At 43.1% G+C, this 27,631-nt stretch overlaps 1 protein-coding gene across 4 annotated transcripts in view; it reads left to right on the top strand.

Annotated features, from left to right (window-relative positions):
* Positions 1 to 6,665: 6,665 nt before the first annotated feature.
* rhea (Talin_middle and talin-RS domain-containing protein rhea) overlaps positions 6,666 to 27,631 on the top strand; it is a 439,862-nt gene continuing 418,896 nt past the window's right edge. For 2 of the 4 annotated variants that reach the window (XM_075693865.1, XM_075693869.1), the window contains exon 1: positions 7,980 to 8,148. In XM_075693865.1, coding sequence (XP_075549980.1) covers positions 7,995 to 8,148 — 154 coding nt within the window. In that variant the 5' untranslated portion in view covers positions 7,980 to 7,994. Of the gene's footprint in view, positions 6,800 to 7,979; positions 8,149 to 27,631 lie in introns of those variants that run through there. The other 2 variants (XM_075693866.1, XM_075693867.1) reach the window with 2 other exon arrangements.

Genomic DNA, 27,631 nt, shown 5'->3' with positions numbered 1-27,631 from the left:
CTTTCTTTATTGGGATTTTGTTGCTTGCTTTATGGAGGACTACGGTGGCTGTGAAGCCGCTATAGATATGTTTCAGTATTTTTAAATACGGCTCGTGTACACCCTGATTCCGTAATGGCTCTATGACTGCTGAGGTTTCGACAGAATCAAACGCTTTCTCGTAATCAATGAAAGCTATATATAAGGGTTGGTTATATTCCGCACATTTCTCTATCACCTGATTGATAGTGTGAATATGATCTATTGTTCAGTAGCCTTTGCGGAATCCTGCCTGGCCCTTTGGTTGACAGAAGTCTAAGATGTTCCTGATTCTATTTGCGATTACCTTAGTAAATACTTTGTAAGCAACGGACAGTAAGCTGATCGGTCTATAATTTGTCAAGTCTTTGGCGTCCCCTTTCTTGTGGATTAGGATTATGTTAGCGTTCTTTCAAGATTCCGGTACGCTCGAGGTCATGAGGCATTGCGTATACAGGGTGGCCAGTTTCTCTAGAACAATCTGTCCACCGTCCTTCAACAAATCTGCTGTTACCTGATCCTCCCCAGCTGCGTTCCCTCTTTGCATAGCTCCCAAGGCTTTCCTTACTACTTCCGGCGTTACTCGTGGAATTTCGAATTCCTCTAGACTATTCTCTCTTCCATTATCGTCGTAGGTGCCAATAATCGAAGTATTTGTACTTGAACGTTCTAACTGCTTATATTTGTTTTTCTTTTCTCATTTACTGTAACCCACTCCCCTCTTTAATGCCTTTGGCGCTGAGGGTGATACTTAAAAAATAAATAATTAAGAAAGAAAAAATAAATATAATTAATTGTTCCTCCACTCTATCAAACTGTGCGTACTTAAAGGCCCCTCACCAAGCCCCATAGTAAATTTTGGTTATACGGTGGAAGTAGTAACGTGTCCTCTAGGAAGTGTTCTTCAGCAAAAATTTTTCATATCGGCCCCCATTAATAGCTGAGACATAAATATTTCACTGCCGCGAACCCATGATTTCGCAAGGCGAGCTCCACTGCACAGCGAGACGCTCCCCCCGCCTAGCCTCCGCAAGCGAAGCTCCTTCTCTGCGTCCTCCCACACGGGACCTCGAGGTTCACGTGACGCCACGTCACGGGACCCGCCTTCATTTTTTTCCTCCTTGCTTTTTTTTCGGTGCTGCGCATTTGTGTTACGGTTTTGCGCGCGAGCTGTTGTGATGTCTCGTTTCGCGCAGTGCACGATTTTGCGCGCTTTGCACACGTACACATCACTAGCGGTATAATTCAGTGTTACACGAATACTGAGGCAGAACAAGCGGGTCGCAGAACATGCTCACGCGCTGGAACACGGTAGAAAATGGCATAGTTCCGTTACCTGCGCACCTCACTGCACGACCGTGGGAACAACAAGCAGACGAAGCGGAAGTACACCTCTTTTGCTTTGGTGCGAAGTGAGACAAAAAAAAAAAAACACGCAGACATTCCGTTTGTGTGTTTTATTATTTCTCTAAACTTCAATTCGTCAATTCAAGCAACAGATCATGCAAATAACAGATGTCGCCTTGAATAATTCTCGAAGTCACGTGTCATCACGAGTGACGTCACACTGCGGACCCGACTACGTAGGCGTTGGGACGCGACTACGTCACCGTCCGGCTTGGAGGCGGTCACGACAAGAGAAATGGAAAACGGCGTTCGGATTGAAATGTCAGACCTTTCCGCGGTGCGTAGAGATGTAAGTCTTCGTAGAAAACTTCGACCAGAAGTTACCCCTAACTCAACCTGCAACCTTTCTACAAACGCATATATATATATATATATATATATATATATATATATATATATATATATATATATATATATATATATATATCACCCTGAAAACAACACCCTGTTGAAAAAATTCTGCAGTCGCTCTCTACTAGTATTTTTCCTGGACCATGGGTTCGAATGGCTGCCCCCGCACCGCGTGCTCGCAGCTGATGGTTTACGCCCGAACTTCGAAGGCGTCTCATTCATGGCCTGTCACATTCGGCACCTCTGTTACAAGCCGTCCAGTGCTATGTACCATTCTTGGTTAGACAGTGCTCCCAGCAACCCGCCTGAGCACTGCACTAATGAACCGAGCGTTGAAGGCCCATCTTCTGACCCGGCGTTATTGATAGGACAGACAACGAATGGTAGTCCCTCTCAAAAGGAGCCATCACCCCACAATCGCAAGACACAGGTCCATCGCAAGAAGGCTGCTTCAAAGAACCGCAAGAAGGCTGCTTCAAAGAATCGTCCAAAGAACGCCGCAGCGATAGCTCCGTCAGCTGAACAGTCGCCTTCAGCACAGGACGCTACAGGTTCCTCCCCGAAAGGTCCCCACTACGAGTTTCGCAGAGCCCACACGAAAACCGTGGATGATGCACCGGCGAATTGACTAAAGGCTGTGTCTCCGGGTAACAATATTTCTTACCTCTGTTCAAATGAATTTCTAAGGCTAAGGAAGGTTACAGAAAAAAGAATTCGCAATGCTCTACATGCAGATACGCTAAATACCTACCTAGCTGCGGCTGTTGCACCAAAGGGTCTCCGTATTGTTGTAAAACCAGCTCTGTCGGACATGTCTGAGCGCAATATAGCTAGATGGGATAACATACTAACAAATTCTTCACTACAACTCACCCGTGTCGTGTTAGATCACTATCGTTCTTCCAGTAAGAAATTCATGAACCAAGAAAGTCAAATTGCTGCGAGCTTAAACTTGTCCTCTAGTCAATCCGCCGCATTAGAGGCATTCGCAACCAACAAACGGAATGAAATCTACGCAATGAAAGCCAAGAAACTGTCCCGTGACGGTGTTGTGTGCTCTTCTGGAACCCAGGACAAGGTATTCAACTCTGCCCCTCTTCAAACCCAACCTCTAGAAGTGCACTCCGGCACTCCTTCGTCATCCTCTGTTAGTAGGTTTGCCCATCAGGAGCAGAATAATATTGTTAATATTTCGGACATTCAGCTAAAAGCTGAGGAGTGCAGTGTTCTACGTCGTGGTCTTAATTTTTGTCCAGCAACAGGTGGACATAATGAATTTCAACTACTGAAAGATTTGGATAATTTCACCCGTAACTTACGCTTGCGCGAATACTTCCATGACCGCTCCAATTCAAACGATTCGAAACACGAATTACCCTCTGGCAAGCGCTGGGTCCCTCCTACACAGCGCGATAGATTTTTGGACATGTATATCAAAGCAGTACAACGAGACGTTCTACAATTGTATCAAAAACAAGCACCTTTCCGCCGTAATTTGTCCGCCAGCGAAATGAAAGCGCTAGATACCCTTTCCTCTCGCAAAGACATCGTCATTAAGCCTGCTGACAAAGGTGGTGCCGTTGTCATAATGAATAAGTCCGATTACGCCGCAGAGGCCCACAGACAGCTAGCAGACGGAACGTTTTATAAACGCCTTGATCATGACCCCACTGAGCAATATAAATCTCTGATCAAAAGCACAGTGCTAGATCTCGTCAAGAAGGAAAAGGTGCCTGACAATGCGGTTCATTCTCTAATTCCACTAAGTCCTGTTGCTGGTCGTTTTTACCTTTTACCTAAAATACATAAGATAAACAAGCCAGGTCGCCTCATCATTTCTGGTATAGGTACAGTCACAAAAAATTTGTCCAGCTACGTAGATTCCCTGATTAGTCATATCCCAGCTACGTTTGCCTCTTACGTAAGAGACACTACCCACTTCCTGTCGGATATAATCGATCTCATTATTCCTCAAGGTTCTCTTTTGGTCACACTTGATGTAGCATCTTTGTATACTAACATTCCACATTCTGATGGCATCATGGCAGTCGTCAATTGCTACGAATGTACATCACCCGAGAAACTCATCGATAGCGACACATTGGCAACTTTGCTAGCCCTTATTTTAGAACGAAATAACTTCGAATTTGAAGGACAGCACTATGTGCAAGTTAGTGGGACGTCTATGGGTACGCGAATTGGCCCGAACTACGCCAATATATTTATGGGTCAGCTAGAAGATAAATTTTTGCTAACCAGGACGTTAAAACCTTTTTATTACAAACGTTACATTGACGATGTTTTTCTGATTTCGCCTCATGGGGAACAGGAACTGCTTTCTTTCATATCTGACTTTAACAATGCCCATCCATCTATATAATTTTCTCACACGTATTCTGCATCTACTATTAACTTCCTTGACGTCAGCGTTTCAGTGCTAAATGATAAACTATCTACTGCCCTGTACAAAAAGCCGACAGATAGATGTCAATGTTAGCACTTCGATAGCAGTCACGTTAAACATTGCAAGACTAGCATTCCTTATAGCCGAGCCTTACGTTTTAAATGAATTTGTTCTGAGCAATCAGAGTTTCAAAGGAATTGCGGTACCATAAAAAACGCTTTAGCCAAACAAAATTACCCACCACAATTAAGTGACGATGCAATAAAACGCGCAGACGTGCATGACCGAAGGACGCTTCTTTACATTAAGAACAAACCGACTCCCTCACCCCAGACAAATCTTGTCCTAACCCACAGTGCATCAGTCCCAAGTGTTTCGCATATATTAAGGAAACACCACAATATTCTAATTCAAAGTGAACGCCTACAAAACATATTCTCTGATCCGCCTAAAGCAGTATACCGTAAAGCTAGAAATATTCGAGACATACTAGCATCATCATCTAAGACTGACTGCCCTGATGCCATCGGATGCCATCCTTGTCGAAAACCGCGATGTAAAGTATGCCCCTACATGGTCACATCGCAACAGGTTACTAGTACGTCTTCAAACTTTTGTTTAAAAATCAAAGGCGATTTCGACTGCGACACAAAAAAAGTAATATACATGCTTGAATGTACGCTCTGCAAAAAATGGTACATAGGACAAACAGAAGGGCCTTTCAGATTCCGCTTTTAACAATCATAAATCCCACGCTAACATGTTGCCCAACCTGCCCATCTCAAGACACGTGCAACTTCCTGACCACTCATTTGATAAACTGAGAGTCACGTTGCTTGAATCTGGATTTCGTTCAAATTATGATAGAGAAGCCCGCGAATCCTTCCTTGTATATAAGTTTGATACCGTCGCGGGTGGTATGAATGAATGTGTAGGAAAATTGAGTTGCCTGTCTTTGTAGCCCGTCACTTGTCCCTTCTACTACTGATACGTCGCTATTCCCCTCTTTCTGTGTCTGTGTTTGCTTGATAACATAGCACATATTGAGCACATATTGACGTTTTGTTGTCACGCGGCGATTGGTTTTAGATGATATGTTTGATGATGATAATGATGATGATGTTGTCACGTGGCGATGTTTTAGATGATGATATATGATGATATGATGATTTTAGATGATATGTTTGCTATCGCCGTCGGTCTATACACGTGTCAGCAATCCTTTGAACGATTCAGATGCATTTTGTTCGCCCATTTTATTCGTTTTTCTTGTAAACGTATCTTCATTTGGTCGATAAGCACATGTATATTAACTGTGCTGACATCATGCAATGCATTCTGATGAAGGCCGGACCCCGGCCGAAACGTCAATAAACCGCTTCATACGCGCGTCTACTTCACTGTATATATATATATATATATATATATATATATATATATATATATATATAGTACATTTAAGTACAGATTTTGCCCCCAGAACAATTTATCTTTGGAATCTATCACTTGGTAATGTGCGTTCCCTTCCCCACAAAGATTTTATTCCTGCAGTTGATTCTACTATGCCTTGTTCTGTTACCTAGCGTTTTCGTAACATCCACGTTCATGTTCGTTCTTTGTGAATCCTCTATTATACCCACTCCTGATAGCCCTTGTAGGGCTGCAATATATCAATATAAATAATGATGCGCGTCATGGGTTTAGATATACCTCTTTTTTTTTTTGAAGCCAGAAAATAGAACAAGCTACGACAGGCACCACATAAAATGCAAAATACCTGGCCTGCTGAAGAGCAATCGCTTCATAACAGATTTAACAGACCACACAAATTCTATGTTCTCATTTTTGAAACTGACTGAAACAATTCCTTTCGGGAAAACCAAATTTAAGCTCAAAGTCTCAGAATTTCCACCAAAGTGGATTTTAAACGCCAGTCGTGTTTTATCATTTGAACTTTCCATGTGTGTTAGAATACAAATGTATTCCTAAATTACACGCATGTGAACAGCGTTCGGTGCAATATGTTTCGTCTTCTGTAAACCCTAAAGAAAAAGAAAACAATAGCGAGCCCTGCTTGTAACTTTGCTGATCTACCACTTACTGTACTTTTTTGGTTGTTTGTTTGCAATTACGTTTTTGTGGTGCGTATCCACGCTCACACACGTAAAGTTTCTTTTCTTTTTTGTACAAACTTGCGTTGTTACAGATGTTGTTCTTTTGCAGTCTTGCTCCCATTGTTCAGTCGTTGCTTGTTGCTGTGACTCCCTCCTGCACTTAGTGCCCCATGCCGAGCCTGTAAGGTGTTTTCTAAATAAAAAATAAGAATACCGAAAAATACCGGCTGCAGCCTCAGCTGGCGTTTACAGCCAAGGAGTCACCACATCTGAGTCGCGCGTATATATTGATTGCGGATAAATACAAACAAATCTCATGTTTCGTTTTTTTACCTTCCACATCGGCGCACCTAAACTGCGAATGCGCTCCCGCAGAGCCTCCTCCTCCTCCTCCGCTCGACGCCCCCGACCCGAAGCCGTGGGCCGACGACGTCCCGCGCGCACTGACTCGATCGCCGTCGGGACCGCAGCACAGCCGAAGCCGACGGACCATGATTCTCGAAAGGTGAGCCCAGTGTCCGAGACCGCCCGCGCCGCCAAGTGCTCGCGCTCGGGTCTGCCGCCACTGCAGCGCGATGTGCAGCACGCGTCGAGGCGCCCGAATAGCGGCCGCGCCCACGCCGTGCGACAGAGCGGGCTGCCCCGGTGACCGAGTGTGCGTATACCCACCGCGCATCAATTATGGGGCAATGTGAACGGGAAACTAGTTCGAGGTGATTGAGAATGACTCGGACATTTTTGTAAAGCAAAGCTTTTAGCGTGTCACTAGTTCTCTCTGCACGTTTAGCATATCAGCTACAGTAGAGCTACTTCATCGTGCCCTGTGCTTCGTTAATTTACAGTTAATATCAGACAGCGCGATAATCAATTATATTTCTTCCGCTGACTACTGAGATCGAGTGTCAACGCGGCGGTAATTCCCGTACATGTAAATGAGGATAGATCAAAGCTCCGCAATTGGCGTTGTCGTAAGTCAAGGTGGGACAAGACATGCAGGCAGCACGAAAATAGGCTGGACCCAGCTGGTTTAATTCCGTTGCAGCAGGTAGCCTGATAAACTGATTACTTCCATCGCCTCAATGAGCTGACATTTAATTGACGTAGTACCGGTTTTAGAAAGAGGTACAAAAGCTAGGAAGAGCTTCCTTTGCTATTTTTTCTTTCATGGCAGCAACATCTTTTTTTTTTTTTTTTTTAAGTTATGGTGGGTGTACGTTGACACCCCATTGGCGCTGCACTTGTAGCAGAGGTGTACAAAAACAACGGTTAATTTATTCGCAATTCATTTCCGCGCTCTATTACGAGATCACGTATATATAAGGGACGTAAAAACACTTTTCGCAAGTTATCGACTGGCGAAATGTTAAAGAGAAGTGCACCTGCCGCAAATATAAACCCGTTGAGCGTGTCGTAGCCATTTTACGCCCGCTGTACAGCGGCAACATTTTTCAGCGAGCAGTGAAATAAAGCGCGCACTACCGACGGTGCCCGCAGTATATGGGACAGAGAGACGCGACTCCCCATATAAGGCGGCGCGCCTCAAACGTATCGGGTGTTGGAGGAGGGAAGCTCATTTTTTTGGACCGCCGCCGTTCGCTTCGCGTTTACTCAACGGTATTCGTGGCATTCGACGTGCTGCTCTAACCCGCACGACACCGCGGTTCCCTTTTGAGCATTTGCAGGACTAGTGCTACGTACAAATGACCACCCGCTATCCATCGTACCCTCTTTCATTCGCGGTCACGAAAGAAAACAAGAAAACAGGAAGTAAGTCAGTTTCCGGTGACGTCAGATTCGCCATATTGGTTGTGGGGTGTTGCCGTGAGAGGGCTATCGTCGGTAAAGCATCTGCAGGTAAGGAGAATTTTCAGTGTTTATTATCGTTATTTTGAGACTGATAACTGTCCAGTTAATTGTTTTTGACAAACTTTGCATGCAGCTGCACTCTTTCAGCGTTTCAGGGGCCATTGACGGCAGAAAATTGAGTTTGTGCGAGCAGTTGACACAGCTGTACGAACTTTCTCTAAGAGTCCGTGTAGTTTGTTTTCGGCTGCTTTCACGACCTTCGTCGTATTAATGAGCATTTATGCCTCCACCTCTGGGTGGCACGGATTGTGTGAGGGCACCAGGCAGGCTAATCGCTCGAATTTTTTCGCCGATGACACACCGGCACTTCAAGTGCTCGTTCGCTCACACATGGGCGCGACGTAGGCTTGACCTTTTTCACGGACCTCCTCCTTAAACGTATTTGTGATATGTTTCGAATGTTCTTGCCCGCTGACTGATGCGTGAGCTGGGAGACGCAGAATACACATATATGCTGGCGGTGTCAACGGACTAACTGGGGCGTAAAGGCGCGCCTAAACAGAGTCTCTCCTTGGAACCGTTCCAAAGACGTAACAAGAAAAGGAGCCTTCGGGAGCACTCGCCTCGCATCCTCTTGACGGGGGAGCACACGTGCGACATCATGGTTGAGTGACGAGTATGGGGCACTTCACGGTTCTTAAAAACAAGAGCGCAGGTCACCGTGTCGAAATGCAGCATTCGATCGGTGCCTTTCTTTCCTCCGTGAGCATAAAGTTCTTCCGTTGTGACTGAGTCATTTGGCGGTATTGCGGATAGACGCCGTGAATGCTTTGGTCCGAAGGTTGTTTCGCTGACATGTCACTAGTCTCGGTGCTAGTTGGATGGTATGCATGGCATGGGCTACCCTGACTGACTTGTAGCAAGCTAGCGTGCACTGAATGACATTGCTTGTAGTGGCTTGTGGTGACCTCAATATGAGGCATGATGAACAGTGAATGACTGGGGTTACAATTGAAACTACAGCCTCCAGTAATTACCAGCGAAATGCTCATTTTGTGTATCAAATATAGGCACAGTGCATAAGTGCCAACATCTTTCTGCTAATGTAACAACTCCTGGCCTGACTGCAACAGAGGTGAAGAAATGTAGAACAGCCAGAAATATTAGCAGCAAGCTTGGCAGAAAAGCTCGCCCTCAGAACACAGATCATTACAGAAAGAGGGACACATACTTTATCATTAATGTTTTACTTACGAGGCGTAGATAACACAGCTTGCGATGCATATTAAATGTGTGGAGTTGTGCACATGGCAAGGATGAAAGACATCAGGGGTGTTGACTGTTATTCAGTGGTTTATTTGGAACATTGCGATATATAAAGCATTAAAATAACAGCAAAGAATGTGTTGTAAATGTAATAAAAGCAAAAGAATTCAGAAAGCTTAGGCATAATGAACTGTAATTATCCTTCACATTTTACACTCTACAGCTTGGCTGACTGTTGGAGAAGCTACTCATTGCAGGATAATGCTGTGATTGAGCTATAAGGACAAACCAACATAGGTCAGCTGCAACAATATTGCCACAAAGGAAATCAACAAAAAGTCAATTTGAAACATATTACATTTATTATTATTATAATAATCATGTGATAAATGGTGATGACCTGATGGCAAGCACATGAATAAAAATATTGGTGGCACATCCTGCCTTTGAGATGATTGGCAACATTAATGTGATTACCGATCTATATTATGGTAGGTGCGAAATTGGTGATGTCATGGTACAGTTAGCCAAGCAGGAGGACACAGCAAAAGAAAGACAATGAAGGTACGCCTCAGCTCGTGTGTAGATTTTGCCATATTGCCTATAATACATATGCTACTGTAAATACATCTCCTCTCACCTTCCTTATTGCAATATGTTTTATATGATGGTCATATGAAAAGTGGCACATACTCAGTAACATATAATCTGTGGCCCAAGTTGGTGTTGGAGAGGTTCGTTGAAGAGTGGCACATACCCATGAACCGAAGTTTGTCTGATGGTTGGTTTCGCTCTGTTTCCTCAGCACAGCAGCCCATTGCTCTAGCCAGTTCACCATGGACTCCCCACTGACCCACATTGTTGCAAAAGAAGTTAGGTGCTGTCATTCATACATACAGATACTGCAAACTGTATGAAGTTCCCAAAGAATGCTAACCACATTAAAACCACAAAAACTCAAGCTGTGGGCATGTTGAATAAGGTGCTGCCTCCTTCTGATGGATTACATATGCTCCCAAATCTTGTATGATACTAAAGGGCGACTGCAATAAAATTTTACTTTGGCTGATTTGTAAATGAGTACTATATACTGCTGAGTCAATCTTGGCGAAGCGGTAGGACTGGTAATTGTCCAATTTTCTTATTAGCAGCCTTTGAACAGCACCTTAGCAGACGTGTGCAACTGGTGGTTAGTGGATATGGCGTAAACATGCTCCCACAGAGGTTTTTCAGCAGGTCAAAGCTGCCACACATCTTGAGCCACGCGTCAGTTCTTGTGAGCAGTAATGACGTTTTTTTTTTTCCATCCAGTTTTGGTATCAAAAATGTCTACTTTTGCTAGCTTTTCATAACACATCCACTTGTATTTCAGAGGTAAAATTTTACACGGAAGCTGCTCTAAATCTGTGCTATCTGAAACCAGGCTCTCTACACAAGCCAACATTTTGTTGGTGCCAGTTGCCTGTTAATAATGCATTGAAGGTTAGGGGGCAGGAATGCAGTGGTGTTTTGTCCTTTTGTTTCACATCCAGGCAGCTTTCCTTTGTCTAAAGCATGTGAGACTTATAATAGGTCTGAATTCCCCTCTCTGTCACTTTAGAGAGTGTGGGCATTAGTGTACACTAAATGAAAGTAATGCTGATTGCAAGTGTGTCATTTCTGTATCATTTCTTTCATCATGTCTGCTGTCTTAGCTAATAAATGAACACTGATGGAGATCAATTGAGAACATAGCTTCTGTTTTCAAAGGAATCTGTTTATTTGGCAATGCATCTGCTGCCAGTGCTATTTTTCTTTATTGTCATGTTTATAGTTGTACTACCCGTAGGAAACTAGACCTACACAGCACTATTAGATAGATCTTCACCTTATGCACAAGCATCACTGTGGTTGCTGTGGCTTACAAAGATTTCCCTGTTCACTGGTACAAATTCCTATGACACACATTACGCACCATACACAAGAGCTTCACAGACGTTTCCACTACTCTCACTGCCTGGGCTATATAACTACAGAGCATCAGGTTGTTCCCACATTCGACCTACACTACAGGACATATTTTCTGCCCTCCCTATCCAACCCCACGCCTGGAGAAGATGGATCACTCCCCCCTGAAAACTTATGACAAACATTGTAGAGTGTTCTAGTACAGCATGTAAGACTTGATCTAGACAACTCCCCCAATGTATGGACTAGTCCTCAAGCAAAATTTTTATTTCTCTCTTTTGGGAACAAATGTGTTTTACATTTGGAAAGCATTGGTCAAATTGACAGTGGGCCTCCTACAGTTTATTTCTCAGCTCTGTCCACTTTCTACTATCATGCCACTCATTTAGCTTCCCTGATTTCTTGGCATTTTTTTTTCTTGCATGTAGCTTCAGTAACATTGTCGTGCCAACCCAGTTCGTATCTCTTTGGATCACATGGTCTTCCGGTCGAACCTCGGCTTCAATGTCCCGGAATTTGGAAATACCTCGGATATTCTGTATTCGGGTTGTTTTTCTAGAAATTCAGCTCAGCATCATCACTTCAGCTGCAGGGAACATTTTAGTGTTAAAATTTCTCATAGGAAATGTTCTGGTTCCTTATAGCATTGAAGGGGGTAACTCTCAAAATTGTGACCAACATTATTTGGAAAAACAAGTGACACAGTGTCAAATGTGAGAAGTTAGGCACAAGAAATGTGGTTTAAGTAATTTCATTTATTGACAATGTCAGCTCCAAGTTGGTGGGTGTTGGGGAAGAGGTACGTTATGAAAGCTTAAAAATCAGATTACTGTGTGAAAACCTTATCAAATATATTTTTTAAGTCTATGATTGTATCAGTTTGCTTGTGTGCTAGTAACATAGAAAATAGAAATCATACAATAAACTGGTGCTATTTTGGCTGAGAAACTTGGTTGTTCCGTCTTGTTCGTATTACAAAAGGAACAAAGACCAAATATAGATCATTTAGCCATACTGGCTTGCTTAGCCATGTGGCTTGTAAGGTTGAAGAGAAAGATGACGCGAGAGGACTGCCTTGAGAAGTTGAGGAAGAAGCGAGAATAAGCAGTAATGGTGACTGTATGACTAGTTCTTCTTGGTGTTGTTACAAAGATGGCACAGTCTGCTTCACAATACTTTGTTAATTGCCTGATAGACCACTATGATTTCCCAAGGACAATGTGTGTCAGCGTCACGGCCACCGATATGGATGGTGTCCAGCTGGTGAGCGGTGCATACTGTGTCTATGGGGGAAAGTTGGCCTGTTAGCGTGAACTTTGACTATTTTTTTCCTAAAATGTGCATACTTGCTTTCAGCAACCAAACGGCGATGAGTGCTCTCAAGATAAATAGGGACCACGAACATGAAGTGGCTATCGCGCATGTTAGTAGGGAGCATTGCGACACGAAACTGGATGGAAATGGGCTCACAATGGCAGAATGGCAGAATTCCTACAAAAAAAGGCAACGATGTTTCCAGAACAAAACAGATTTTGCAAGGTGTGATTGATTTGCAAGAAAAAAAAACAGCCAGTGGCAACAACAGTTGTTGGAACTCTTAAGGCAAACAGGCCTCCAATGGTCTCTGACGACACCAGCGGAATTTTTTGAACCAGATGTCTTCAAAGGGTTATTGACAAGGAGTGCTCAGGCTTGGCTTGATTTCTATGAATACGCATGTGACCATAATTGTTGGCAGGATGATGTTGACAAGGTTATGAAGATGCACTTGTACCTTGGAGGCGTCTCAAGGACTTGGTATGAGGTTTGAGTGATCGAAATGGCAGGACATACTTAGACGGACTAGAGGAAAAACATTTCGAAAGTTGGGATAGGGCAATAGCTTTCAAGTACGTTTCTAGCCCTTTTCATAACTATTTCTTTCAAAAGTGGAGGCTATTGCATGTAGCAGATTCTGCACTGTAAGACTCATCGCTCATGCCGCTCATCATACTGGGACTTCCTAAGTGGAGACAGCATCAAGTTCAACTTGGGCCACTACAAACACTAGAACACCTACTACCAATTATGAAGCAATTATATTTTCAGGAGTGACAACATGTGGCGACAGAAGTTAATGCCAGTGAAATATCTCTAAGTACTGGGGTTCCGAGGTGACAGTTTTTGGAAAGCAGGTGGCAAACCTGGTTCACTTGTGGAAGGCGTTTCTAAACATCAGAAAAAAAAAAATATTTGAAATGATGCCTGATGACCTCTCGCCACCTCTACAGGAAACAATTTTCCTCACTGATCGTGCCAAGCTGATATATGTTCCCAGACAAGTCAATGTAAATTATGTGAAAGCACTTGTGGACAGCGGAGCGTCAATCACTGTGGTCAACAAGAACGAGATCCTACAGTTAAATATAACCAAAGAGTGTCTGGTCATCATCTGTGGGTGTGATGAAAGAAAACAAGTGCACAATGAATGGACGGATGTGCTCACCTAATGTCAGGGCAAGAGCACTTCTGTAAAAGCCCTACTTCCTAGTGGTGTGAAGTGCCAGATGCTTTTGTCCCATGCGGTAATGCAAGAACTGCGTTTGAACTTCTACTGAGATGGCCAGGTCACAGTGCAAGACGATCGCTGGTTGCCTTCCTTCACAGTCCTGGATGGAAGCCCTTGCAAGCCCACTGTTGCAGAAGACGTCACCCAGAGCTACTTTGTGTCGGAGGCTACCCAAGAGCAACATCAAGTTTCAAGTCCCTTTCGATCCACAAGATACGACAGTAGTGAAGTGGAAGGCCTGCGATACGTCGAGAGACAAGCTTTATCTTATCTCGTATTGTTATATTGTCTCTTGTTGTGACTGTTACTTTTCTTTGTTCATGCTCATCACATATTTTGTTGTATAATCGCCCATCACTCAATGCTCCGATCGGAGCTTGTGATGTACCTTTAAATAAATAAATACCATTGTTTCAATCACTAACTGCGAACTTTTCCGCGAACGCTTGTATGCACATTTTAAGAACTGAGACTATATAATAACGCATTATTTTGTTCTGCTTACTGTTACTTTTCTTTGTTTTTGTGCATGCGCATCACGCATCTTGTATAATCCCCCATCACTCAATGCTCCAACTGGAGCCTGTGGTGTACCTTTAAACAAATAAATAAAAGAAGAGCTGCAGAAAATGCTTGACACTGGTGTCATTTGCCCCTCTACCTCTTCTTTTGCGTCTCCAATCACGATTGTGCCTAAAGAGGATGGAATGTTTCATCTCTGTACCGACTACAGGCAGATAAACAAACAAACTGACCTCTTCCCATTTTCTATGCCACATATAGACGAAATAATTGACGAGACAGGAGACTGCAAAGTTTTTTCTCGTCTCGACCTTTGCAAGAGCTTCTGGTAAGTGCCTCTGCCAGAAGAGACGAAGAAGTTCTCAGCATTCATCACACCCTTTGATGTTTATAGACTCTAGACAATAGACTTCCATTTGGCTGGAAAAATTCTCCAGCCTGGTTTCAAAACATGAATGGTGTTTTGAAGCCACACTTGGGACTCTTCTGCAACATTTACATTGACTATATCCTGGTGTACTCACGATCAGAAAAGGAACACTCTGAACATCTGGCAAAAGTTTTGCAAGCACTCAGTGATGCAGACCTCAAGATAAATGAGAAGAAAATCGAATTCTTTAAGTCAAAGGTAGTTTTTCTTGGAAGAGTGTTTGATGGAGCTACCAAGAGCACCAAACAGGAAAGGAGTCTGTCCAAAGGATCACGAAGCTTACAAAACCACACAACATTCACTCCGTCACAATCTTCCTTGGACTTGTAGGTCACGTCAGGAGTTTCATTAAAGGTTTTGCCAAGATAACCAAGTGCTTGACGGGGCTCACAAAGAAAGATGTACCTTTTGTCTGGACTGAAGAATATGAAAAGACTTATCAAAAACTAGTACAACGTATATCCTCGGACCCTGTTCTTACCCTGCCAGACTATAATTTATCTTTTGAGATGAACACGGACACATCAAATTACGATACAGGGTAGTTCTATATCAAAGGGATTTGAAATGTCATCCCACTGAGCAGCCGTGTGTTATAGGATACTACTCCTATACATTCAACCGTACTAATGCTGAATTGGTCGACAACTGAGAAAGAAGCACTAGCCGTTTTAATGGCACTGCATTACTTCTGTTCATACATTCATAGAAGGAAGGGCAAATTGTACACTAATCACCAAGCACTAACCCATCTTTTATTTATCTCAGAGCCCAGAGAAAAGGTGGCCTGTTGGGTCAATGAACTTCAGCTGTACAACTTTTAGGTCTTTCACCGTGCGTGTAGTCATCTTACAGATGCAGATGCCGTGTGTCGATTAGCAGTTCAGGTTCCAGAAGGAATGGTTGCTTGACAAAATTATGGGAAGGGTATGCGCCCTTGCACTTCGAGGGTAGAAGGTTCACTGAACCAGAGATGCTGATACCAAAAGTACTTCACTTATATCATGACAGCCCTGAATCTGGTGGTCATGATGGCTTTTGGCAGATGTATAATAAGCTTCTTCAGAAGTTCATATGGAAAAATATGAAAAAGGACATCAAAGACTATGTCTACTCATGCAAATTGTGCCAAGAGAAGACGCTAAAAATGTTATGGCCCTTTTTAATCGCACAATGTTTTCACAGCTCAAAGTTGCAATATCAGACAATGGACCCGCATTTATAAGCTAGAAATGTCAGCAGTGGGCAGATAGCTGGGGTGTTACACTATGACATTGTGCTCCATATCACCTACAGGCAAATGGAATGGCTGAGTGATTCGTGACCTCAAGCAGTTCATCTCCATGTACCCAATGTTTAAAGGAGGGTAGAAATGCTGCCTAGAAGCTAGAAGTGGCAGTGCAAATTTAGAAAAAAGGGGAGGCCCCGCCCAATGACCGAACCGTGACAGCCGATTGCTTCTGCAACTAAAATAGTCCCGTTCAAGAAAACATGCTTCTAAAATGCGTAATTCTTGGTATAAATAGAGTTTTGTATTTTGATGACTGGATTGGTAGAGCTCACGTGATTGGAATTCTATCGCACATGCCAGATCGTGAAAGAAAAGTAACCCCGTGCCTTCGACAAGGCTGCGTGTCATCTGCTTTTTAGCTTCATTGCAAGAGACAAAAAAGAAGAGCAGCGCATGGCTTTTGCGCTGGTTTACATGTACACGGCACATTTACTACTAATTTTCCGAGCTTAAAATGAATCAGTTGCCATTTAACAAGTATTTAAAAAAGAACAATGCATTTATTGAAACCATTACAAACTTGGGGCAAGAAGACGATCGAGGCAGGAAAGGTACAAAAATGCTTCATTCATCGTTTTAAATAAATACCCTAGGTTTTAAAGAGAATACGATTTATACTTTTTTGGTTTTGTGTTTTCACAAACCTGTTCTCAAGAATGTGATAGGTTCTTTTTCAGTCCTTTCACTTTTTCTTTTTGCACGCCTGTAGTCTCGACAGTTCCCATAGCGTAGCATCAGCTATGCTCGCTGCAATCCTTCGTCGCCGGATTACGGCTGAGAATAAACACACGCAGCGCAAATGGTGCATCGTAAGCTCACAATGATATTTCCGGCATGATAGACCACCGCAAACAGTTTGGGAATTCACTCTGATGAGGGGAAGATGCACACGACTAAAGCAATTTGGCTCAGTTCGAAGCTCGGGCGGCTATCTCCTCCATCGGCGGGGTCATTTCCATCCAGTCCGTGACGTCAGTAGAGTGTGCGCCCATTGGTGGAGGCTCGTGTGCATCCGCCTTAGAGGAGTAAATGCCCCCTTTTTTATAAAGTTGTACCCGACTATAGTCTTGGTTGTAGCCCTCATTTTGCTGCTTATGGCAAATTACCGACGTCGACAGCTGACAAAGAACTTGGAATTGAAGACTACATTTGCCTGTTTGAGCGCCGTAATAGCAACGAGGAGCATATTAGATATTGAAAAGCGATGAAGCTACAGTTATACTAGCGCCACGAAGGATACCAAGTTGATGTTTCGCTGAACGATCTTGTGGAACAACCCTGCAGCAATACAAGAACACTTTGCCCTTTCAAAGTCATGGAAACATCGACACAATAGGGTCTGCTGAAAGGGCACCTCACCATGCCACATAGCGAATTTTGGTTATATGCTGGAAGTTGTGTGTTCTCTAGGGAGCGTTCTGCTGGAAAATTTTTCAAATCAGTTCAATAATAGCCGAGATAAAAATGTTTCAGTTCCGCAAACCCATGTTTTCAGGCGGCGAGCGCCCTTGCCACGAGAGACACTCTCTTCACTTGCCCCATCTAGCCTCCGCAAGCGAAATTCCTTCCCTGCGTTCTCCCATACCAGAGCTCGAGAAATGCATGTCACATACGTCACGGGCCCCGCCTTCATTTTCTTTCTCCTCTCTTTTTTGTGGCATGGCGCACTTCCGCTGCCGGCGTTGCGCGCAAGCTATCTTGTTTCACGCAGCACATGATTTCGCACGCTGTGCACGAGGACACCTGAATAGCAGTATAAGTCAGTGCTACATGAATACTGAGGCAGACACAGTGGATAACAGAGCATGATCGCGTGCTGGGACATGGTCGAAAATGACATAAGTTCAGTGTCTGTGCGTGCGACTGCGTGACATGGGAACAAGCAGACGAAACGGTAGTATATCTCTCTTGCTGCGGTGCGATATAAAACAAAAACTTGCAGACATTCTGTTTGTGTGTTTTATTATTTATCTAAACTTTAATTCGTCTATTCAAGCAACAGATTGCATATCTATAGTCTATATATTGCCACGGGTTGCCGTGAATAAACCAATTGAAAGTTACCGCCTGTGTCATTTTTGTGTTCTCTTCCGCTGTCCCCGTCTTCATTTGCGGTCAATATGATACGCTGATTACACAAATAACAGATGTTGCCTTGAATGATTCTCGAGGTCACGTGTCACTACGAGTGATGTCACAGCACAAACGTGTGCGTAGGCGCACTAGCATGTGTATGTCACCCTTCGGCTTGGAGCACAGTGGCTGCGAGGAGAAGGGCAAACAGCGTTCGGTTTGAAATTTCAGATAATTCCATGAAGCTTAGCAAAGTAATATTTAGCAGACACGATCGTTAGTGTGCATTGTATGCTCTGCGCTTGTCAGCTCAATATGGCCAGACCTGGTGCGGGGCCCTTTAAGACTATTGGGTACCTCAATAACGGACAGCTAGAATTCACACTAGAATTATGTCTTCTGCTTATATTTTGCTTTGTTCAGTTTACATTGTTGACAAGAGCTAATGTAATCACTCATATGTAATCACTTCATGCCAGGCCATGTAAATCTTCTCATTTTGTAGTATGTTTGCCAGAAGCCGTCATGTCCTTCTGGCTCTCGTCTGTCGTAATGTAGGTTAAGAGCTTTTGTTTTCAGTGCATCCAGTACATGAAACATTACATCTAAATACATCATCTGTTTTGTGCCTTCCCACATTTTAAGTGAGTTGACGCTTTCCTCGTTCCTACAATTCCTAACAACGGGAAGTTGAGAAATTGCATTAGCATCTGACAAATCTTGTCCGCTCCTATGTGCTACCTCAAAATCAAACTGTTGAATTTCACTGATCCAGCGACCAACCTGCCCTTTCAGTTGAGAACCATTCAGAGAATGAGTAAGCACCTAATGGTGAGTGAACAGTTTGAATTTCGTGCCTTCTCGGTACGATCAGAAATACCTAATCACTAGCACAACAGCCAATGCCTCCTTTTCAGTTGTGCTGTACTTTTGTTCGAATTTCCTCAAAGTATAAGAGTAATATCCAACCACTTGACTTCCTCTACCACTTGTGCCTCTTCGCTGGTACAGTACACCACCTGTGCCGTGGTTCAATGCATCCGTCGTAAGTTCAAATGGTACAGTCAAGTCCAGTATTGTGGGGACTGGATCTGATGATATCATCATCATCATCATCATCATCATCATCATCAGCAGCAGCAGCAGCAGCAGCAGCAGCAGCAGCCTGGTTATGCCCACTGCAGGGCAAAGGCCTCTCCCATACTTCTCCAACAACCCCGGTCATGTACTAATTGTGGCCATGCCATGCCTGCAAACTTCTTAATCTCATCCGCCCACCTAACTTTTTGCCGCCCCCTGCTACGCTTCCCTTCCCTTGGGATCCAGTCCGTAACCCTTAATGACCATCGGTTATCTTCCCTCCTCATTACATGTCCTGCCCATGCCCATTTCTTTTTCTTGATTTCAACTAAGATGTCATTAACTCACGTTTGTTCCCTCACCCAATCTGCTCTTATCCCTTAATGTTACACCTATCATTCTTCTTTCCATAGCTCGTTGCGTCGTCCTCAATTTGAGTAGAACCCTTTTCGTAAGCCTCCAGGTTTCTGCCCCGTAGGTGAGTACTGGTAAGACACAGCTATTATATACTTTTCTCTTGAGGGATAATGGCAACCTGCTGTTCATGATCTGAGAATGCCTGCCAAACGCACCCCAGCCCATTCTTATTCTTCTGATTACTTCCGTCTCATGATCCGGATCCGCCGTCACTACCTGCCCTAAGTAGATGTATTCCCTTACGACTTCCAGTTCCTCGCTGCATATTGTAAATTGCTGTTCTCTTCCGAGATTGTTAAGCATTACTTTAGTTTTCTGCAGATTAATTTTTAGACCCACTCTTCTGCTTTGCCTCTCCAGGTCAGTGAGCATGCATTGCAATTGGTCCCTTGAGTTACTAAGCAAGGCAATATCATCAGCGAATCGCAAGTTACTAAGGTATTCTCCATTAACTTTTATCCCCAATTCTTCCCAATCCAGATCTCTGAATACCTCCTGTAAACACGCTGTGAATAGCATTGGAGATATCGTATCTGCCTGCCTGACACCTTTCTTTATTGGGATTTTGTTGCTTGCTTTATGGAGGACTACGGTGGCTGTGGAACCGCTGTAGATATCTTTCAGTATTTTTACATACGGCTCGTCTACACCCTGATTCCGTAATGCCTCTATGACTGCTGAGGTTTCGACAGAATCAAACGCTTTCTCGTAATCAATGAAAGCTATATATAAGGGTTGGTTATATTCCGCACATTTCTCTATCACCTGATTGATAGTGTGAATATGACCTATTGTTGAGTAGCCTTTACGGAATCCTGCCTGGTCCTTTGCTTGACAGAAGTCTAAGGTGTTCCTGATTCTATTTGCGATTACCTTAGTAAATAGTTTGTAGGCAACGGACAGTAAGCCGATCGGTCTATAATTTTTCACGTCTTTGGCGTCCCCTTTCTTATGGATTAAGATTATGTTGACATTCTTCCAAGATTCCGGTACGCTCGAGGTCATGAGGCATTGCGTATACAGGGTGGCCAGTTTCTCTAGAACAATCTGTCCACCATCCTTCAACAAATCTGTTGTTACCTGATCCTCCCCAGCTGCCTTCCCCCTTTGCATATCTCCCAAGGCTTTCTTTAGTTCTTCCGGCGTTACCTTTGGGATTTCGAATTCCTCTGGACCAATTTCTCTTCCATTATCGCCGAGGGTGCCACTGGTACTGTATAAATCTCTATAGAAATCCTCAGCCACTGGAACTATCTCATCCATATTAGTAATGATATTGCCGGCTTTGTCTCTTAACACATACATCTGATTCCTGCCAATTCCTAGTTTCTTCTCCACTGTTTTTAGGCTTCCTCTGTTCCTGAGAGCATGTTCAATTCTATCCATATTATACTTCCTTATGTCAGCTGTCTTACGCTTGTTGATTAACTTCGAAAGTTCTGCCAGTTCTATTCTAGCTGTAGGGTTAGATGCTTTCATACATTGGCGTTTCTTGATCAGATCTTTCATCTGCTGCGATAGTTTGCTAGTATCCTGCCTAACGGAGTTACCACCGACTTCCATTGCACACTTCTTAATGATGCCCACGAGATTGTCGTTCATTGCTTCAACACTAAGGTCCTCTTCCGGAGTTAAAGCCGAATACCTGTTCTGTAGCTTGATCTGGAATTCCTCTATTTTCCCTCTTACCGCTAACTCATTAATCGGCTTCTTATGTACCAGTTTCTTCCGTTCCCTCCTCAGGTCTAGGCTAATTCGAGTTCTTACCATCCTGTGGTCACTGCAGCGCACCTTGCCGAGCACATCCACATCTTGTATGATGCCAGGGTTAGCGCAGAGTATGAAGTCTATTTCATTTCTAGTCTCGCCGTTCGGGCTCCTCCAGGTCCACTTTCGGCTGTCCCGCTTGCGGAAGAAGGTATTCATTATCCTCATATTATTCTGTTCCGCAAACTGTACTAATAACTCTCCCCTCCTATTCCTAGTGCCTATGCCATATTCCCCCACTGCCTTGTCTCCAGCCTGCTTCTTGCCTACCTTGGCATTAGTCGCCCATTAGTATAGTGTATTTAGTTTTCACTCTACCCATCGCCGATTCCACGTCTTCATAGAAGCTTTCAACTTCCTGGTCATCATGACTGGATGTAGGGGCGTAGACTTGTACAATTTTCATTTTGTACCTCTTATTAAGTTCTGATGATATGACTAATACCAAATTTCTGTACGCCTTCTCACATTCCTCAGTCCAAATGAAATCTGAGTTTTTACAGAGTAGGTTGTTCAACGGTTTAGCTTGTGCTGCAAAATCCTTTATGTAATTTCTAAAATGTCCTGCGAGGCCAAGAAAAACTCTGACAGCGTGTACATTGTCTGGCTTGTTAATCTTTCGTACAGGTTCCACGGACTCCTCTTTTGTGCTCTTTGTGAATCCATCCAAAATGTGACCGAGAAATGTAATTTTGTGTTTAAAAAATTCACTTTTCTTAAAATTCAATTCAAGTTTGGCATCACTTAATGCCATCAAAACAGATGTCAAGGGTTCAGTGTGTGATGTTTCATTCTTGGAGTAGATCATGATGTCATCTACACACACTTTACAGAATTATCCAAGAAATGGCTTGAGAACACTATAATATTTTGGAAACATGCTGCACCGTTTTTTCATTCAAAAGGCAAACGATTGTATTCGTATAAATGGAGTGGCAAAGGCCATGCACACTTTATATTCTTCTTCAAGCAGAATCTGCCAAAATCCTTTGCAAATGTCTACACAGGAAAATATTTTGCAGCCTCCAGTTTCTTCAGTTATCTCATCGATCCTTAGCATTGGAAAAGGAAAAATGTCCATTTGGCTATTCAAGATCCGATCAGCAGTGCACAGTTGCAGAGACCCATCTTCCTTTGGAGCCAGAGCAATAATAGGCAAGGCGAACGTGGATGCCGATGGCTGTATTATTATAGCATCTAATATATTTTGGATCTGATTTTTCAACCAGAGTTTCTTTTTTTTCACCAGACATACTGTAAGGCTTTTTTCTGACTGGCGTGATATCTCTTAGTTCTAAGGGAACAGTAGATTTTGTTGTGGTCGGTGGATAGTTGCTTAAACAGACAAATTGAGGGAACTTTTAACAAACGCCTTTTTTGCACCTAACAAGGTAGTCTGCAATGTTCAAGGACGTGCACGTCTTTGTGCCACAGTTACTTCATCATTCTAATAAAAATTTAACTTCAGTGTTTTGATATCTGGTCTTGAAAGTAAGAATTTATCGTGGCATCCGTTCACAAAAGGGTGTCGATATTAGCCTTCCGGCCTTGACTAGAGCTTTTGCTCATTCATCATATATTTGTTTCATCCAATCAAAACTCTGTGCTTGCACCGGTGTTCCTTGAATTATTTACTCACTTTTAACAGCAGCCTCATTTATTACAGATACAGATGCACCAATACCAACTAATGCATTAACGTTGTAACCATTGATATTGAGTTTAATATCAACAAGGCTAAGAGCAGTTAGAAAAACAGTCCCAATTTTTGTCGTCAGGTAGGACTGGACACCCTTTTTTATTAGGTTTTTGGTGGCACTTCCTCTGAATGATAGGCAACTGGTTCTTCATCATTGCTGTTAGTAAACATTAAGTTGACTCGATTTCTGCCGTGAGGATTTTCGAGCTTGCGACACCTACATGGTGCCATTTCAAAAGTCTGATCTGTCTGACACAAATGTTGTGGTGTATAAAATGGTACAGATGTTTCTGCAACATCCCAACAGTTCCTCGATAGTTTTAGGTGAATTTACTTGCACCTATTTGTTAAGTTCCTTGGGTAAGTCATGAACAATCAGTGGCACTGCTGCGTACTCCGGTAGTTTGGTGTCTGCCATATGAAAAAGCCGCCTTTTCTCGTAAAAATATTCTAGGGGCTTTCCTGAGCAATATTTGTAAAAATAGCTCGGTCTCACCTTTAAACTGGGTTTTCGTCAAAAGCTGCCAGAAAGCTCATTTTCCACTGTTTCTATGTATCTGTTGTATGTCCAGCGTAATGTATGTCATAGCACTTCTTGGCAAGTCCGCTGAGAAACTGACGCATGTTCCTGATGCGATCGCATGGTTTGTCCTAGGAGTTCTTCTTACATGCTTGTTCGTAGAACTGTATCCAAGTCTCTGGGCTTGAGCTCTCTCCATCAGGAAGGTTGGGCTTTACTGTCTGCTTGTTTTCTCATTGGGGGCTCAATAACAGCCAGAAGATTTTATGTGAGTTACTGCTGTCACTCCGTGTGTTGCTGCTGTAGCCAAAGCATTTATAGCAGGCACGAGTCCACGGAAAAGTCGGTCTTGCTTGGTGAAGTTCTGGTCGTCAGCCGGCAGCAGCAGCATCATGATGTGTTCTTGAAATTTAGGTTGCTTCATTCTTACCTTTACTGATGCTTGAACATCAGTCTTGTGCAGCATCTTCCCAGCCTTTTGGGCGACGAACTCTTGAAGCTTGGGAGCCGTGATGCTTTCGGGTAAATCACAGTTAACGTCTTCGTCCACTTCACACGTTGAAAAATACGACTGATGGCGTGCATCTGTGGCTATACTCAGCATTATCCACATAATAGAGGCTTCTGTACTGTCATAGACTGCACCAATGTATACCCGGTATCCTTGGTAAGCTAGATATTATGAACTAGAATGGGTCATAACACCTAACACATTTATTAGTGGCTTTTTCATGCTTAAGCAAAAATGAACAATGATTATCTTACAAATTTCCAAAATTTTTTAATTGCTTGAAGAGAGATTATATTGAATTCGAAAACATATATCTTTCTCAACTTTAAATGTGTTAGCATTCTTCGGGTACTTCATGCAATTTCTGGGGGCTATGTATGTAGTATGTATGCATGTATGTACATATGTATGTATGTATGTATGTATGTATGTATGTATGTATGTATGTATGTATGTATGTATGTATGTATGTATGTATGTATGTATGTATGTATGTATGTATGTATGAATCTATATATCTATGTTTGTATCTATGTATGTTTGCTTGCATCTAACCACTTTCCTGCCTAACTGGGTCATCAGGTAGTTCGTGGTCGAATCATAGTGCGGCAGGCTGCTGTGCTGAGGTAACAGGGTTCGAAACCAACCATAGGACCAACTTGGGTCACTGAATATGCGCCATTGTGTACATATGTGCCACTCTTCAACGAACCTGTTTTATGCCAACATGGGTCACTGTAGATGTGGGATCTAGTAGGTACCACTGTTATAAAAAACTCTTTGATGCTTACTTTGAGCATTTGGTATGTGCTGCTCTCTGTGCCACTCTTCAGTGAACATCTTTGATGCCAACTTAGGTAACTAGGTATGTGCCACTGGGAACGTGCCGCTCTACAATGACAGAAAGGATTTTTTAAATTTCACTGATGCTGCGCAGAATTGAACCCACGTTGCAAGGGTTCCTCAAGGACAGCAACCTGATACTTTAGCAGGCTGCACAACTAGTGCACTGGTATGTGCCGCTTTTCAATGAAGGTCTTTCCGGCCAACACTTCAGTGAGCTGCGCCATGAATGCACTGGGTGTGTGCTGCCCTTCAATGAACATCTTGCCAACTTGGGTATCTGAATAAGTGCCACTGGGTGTGCGGCAAGCGAGGAAACAATTCTTAGCATTTGCGGCGCATGCAACAGATGGCTCTGCACAGGTAATAACAGTAGATATCCAATTTGCCAGTCAAATTACATGAGTGTTCACTACTTGATTTGGTGAGATTTTAGTATTTGCGCACCCCTAATTTTCGGCGTTTGCAGGCACTGGCACACCACACTTATCTTTGCGGAGGCCACATGCAAACTTCTTGGCTGTGCCACTAGATGGCACAGTGAGTCCAAAAAGAAGTACGAGAGAGGAGCACAGTTGCTGCATGACGCATATCTCAGCATTCGCATGCACCGGCGTGCCATGCACTTCGGATGCCGCCCAAGGCTTTGTGGCGGTGGCACTACATGGCGTTGAGTGTTGTAGGGAAGATTGTAGTATGCGGCCTATAGGGTGGGCAACACAGCAATAATCTCATGGGTGGCAGCAATGGAAAAGAAACCTGCCATGAGTAACTACTTAAGAGGAAAAAACGAAATCAGGAAAGAAACCATTTATGATAACTCAAAGGGAAACTCATTACTTTTCGAAGTGAGATCAGGATGCCTTAGAAAACGTGCCTATACAGCGAGATATAAGAAGGAAGAAGCAACATGTGCTTGCTGCGATAAAGCTGGGGAAACGACGGAGCATGTTTTATTAGAATGTGAAGTCGTCTACCCAGCAGTCGATTTAGGCACCGCTGGCCTCCTTGAAGCCCTTGGGTTCAGTGGGAGCAGTGGTAAAGCAAACATTTCCGCAGTAGAGATTGGTAAGCAGCGATTGGAAGATTGGTGAAGGAAAAGTAGGGAAACGACAAAAAATGAAAACGTACAAAAAATTGCTGAATGTCGAAGCTGTTAGCGTGATCACCTTGAATGAAACAAATCTATGAGATTTGGAGCTGCTGCCTGCTATTGACAATTTTGTATTAAAATGGTGTAACAGAATGAATGGGTCATGGAAAGGCAGAGGCACAGGCATGCTAATTAGGCAAGGTATGCAGTTGCAAGGGATAAAGGAGGCATGTAAGGAGCAATAATGGATTAGCGGCAGATGGGAAGGCATAAAGATGGGGCTTGGAGTAGTTTACCTGTGGACAGGTAGTGATAGCAGAGATAAAGATAATGAATTGGTTAGTTGCCCTAGAAGTAATATTAATGAGTTCAGATGTCTGGCCAGGTGGTATTAGTAGTAGGTATGAATACACACATGGAGGATTTAGATGGATGTACTGATTACAACGATTCTCTAGTACTGGATCTGTGCGATGAACAGAACCTTACAGTAGTTAACAGGAAGAACAAGTGCCGTGGCCAGGTAATGTAGCAATGCGGAAACAGGCAGTCATGTATCGACTGCACCTTACTCTCAGAAAGGGTCTGCAAATGACTAGACCAAATGATAATAGACGGACATAAAAAATATCCTGGATAGCAACTATTTCAGACAGATACTAATGTAAAAAATGAATGAATCGCATCAGAATTTATAAACATGAATGAAAAGCAAATAAAAGAGATAGCAAAAAATATCAAGAAAAAGATGGAGGCGTTTTCTACAACAGTATAGAAATATAAGAAACTGGTAGACGTTATGCACAAGGAGATAAGGCAGACAAGGGTAAAAGACAGACAAGGATAAAAGACTGTTGGAATGAGAAGAGGAAAACATGTAAGTCGTGGGAAAATGAAATAAAGCAAGCCATAGAAAAGCATAAGCAGCATCTAGATAGCATCTAGAAGCCAAAAAGTTGGGATTACACGAAGAAGAGGCACTCCTTAGATGGAACAAATACTGAGAAAGGAGGTTGGCAAGTGAGGTCGTGCAGGAAAAAAAATTAAATACACACGTGAACGTTGGGTGCATAACATTTGCAAAAGAGACAAAGGTGCCCCAAAAAGATTCTGGAACAGTCTAAGTAAGAGCACTCGCAGCACCAACTAAACATTCGCAAATGATTATAGGGAATCAAGACGCTAACATCTTCGAAGGAAACAATGTGCTGCGATACATCAGAGGCGCTATTAGGGATAACTTCGGCACGAACGAAAGCCTAGTTCAGTCCCAAACAGCTCTGGTAGCAACAGAGAAGCCTTAAAAATCAGACCTTAGCATAGAAAACATTTACTGGAAAAAATCTGAAGAATATATTCCAAATAATACGGCTGCAAGACCCAATAAAATCCCATTACAGGTAATCTGGAAGACCCAATAAAATCCCATTACAGGTAATCAAAAACCTCATCATTCCAAAGAGCAAAGCATTGCTCACTAATTCCATAGAGCAAGTGATCAGAATTGAGAAAATTTCAGTTGGA

This window comes from Dermacentor variabilis, chromosome 5 (genome assembly GCF_050947875.1).
Source record: "Dermacentor variabilis isolate Ectoservices chromosome 5, ASM5094787v1, whole genome shotgun sequence".
NCBI lineage: Eukaryota > Metazoa > Arthropoda > Arachnida > Ixodida > Ixodidae > Dermacentor > Dermacentor variabilis.
This window is presented reverse-complemented; position numbering and strand designations above follow the sequence as displayed.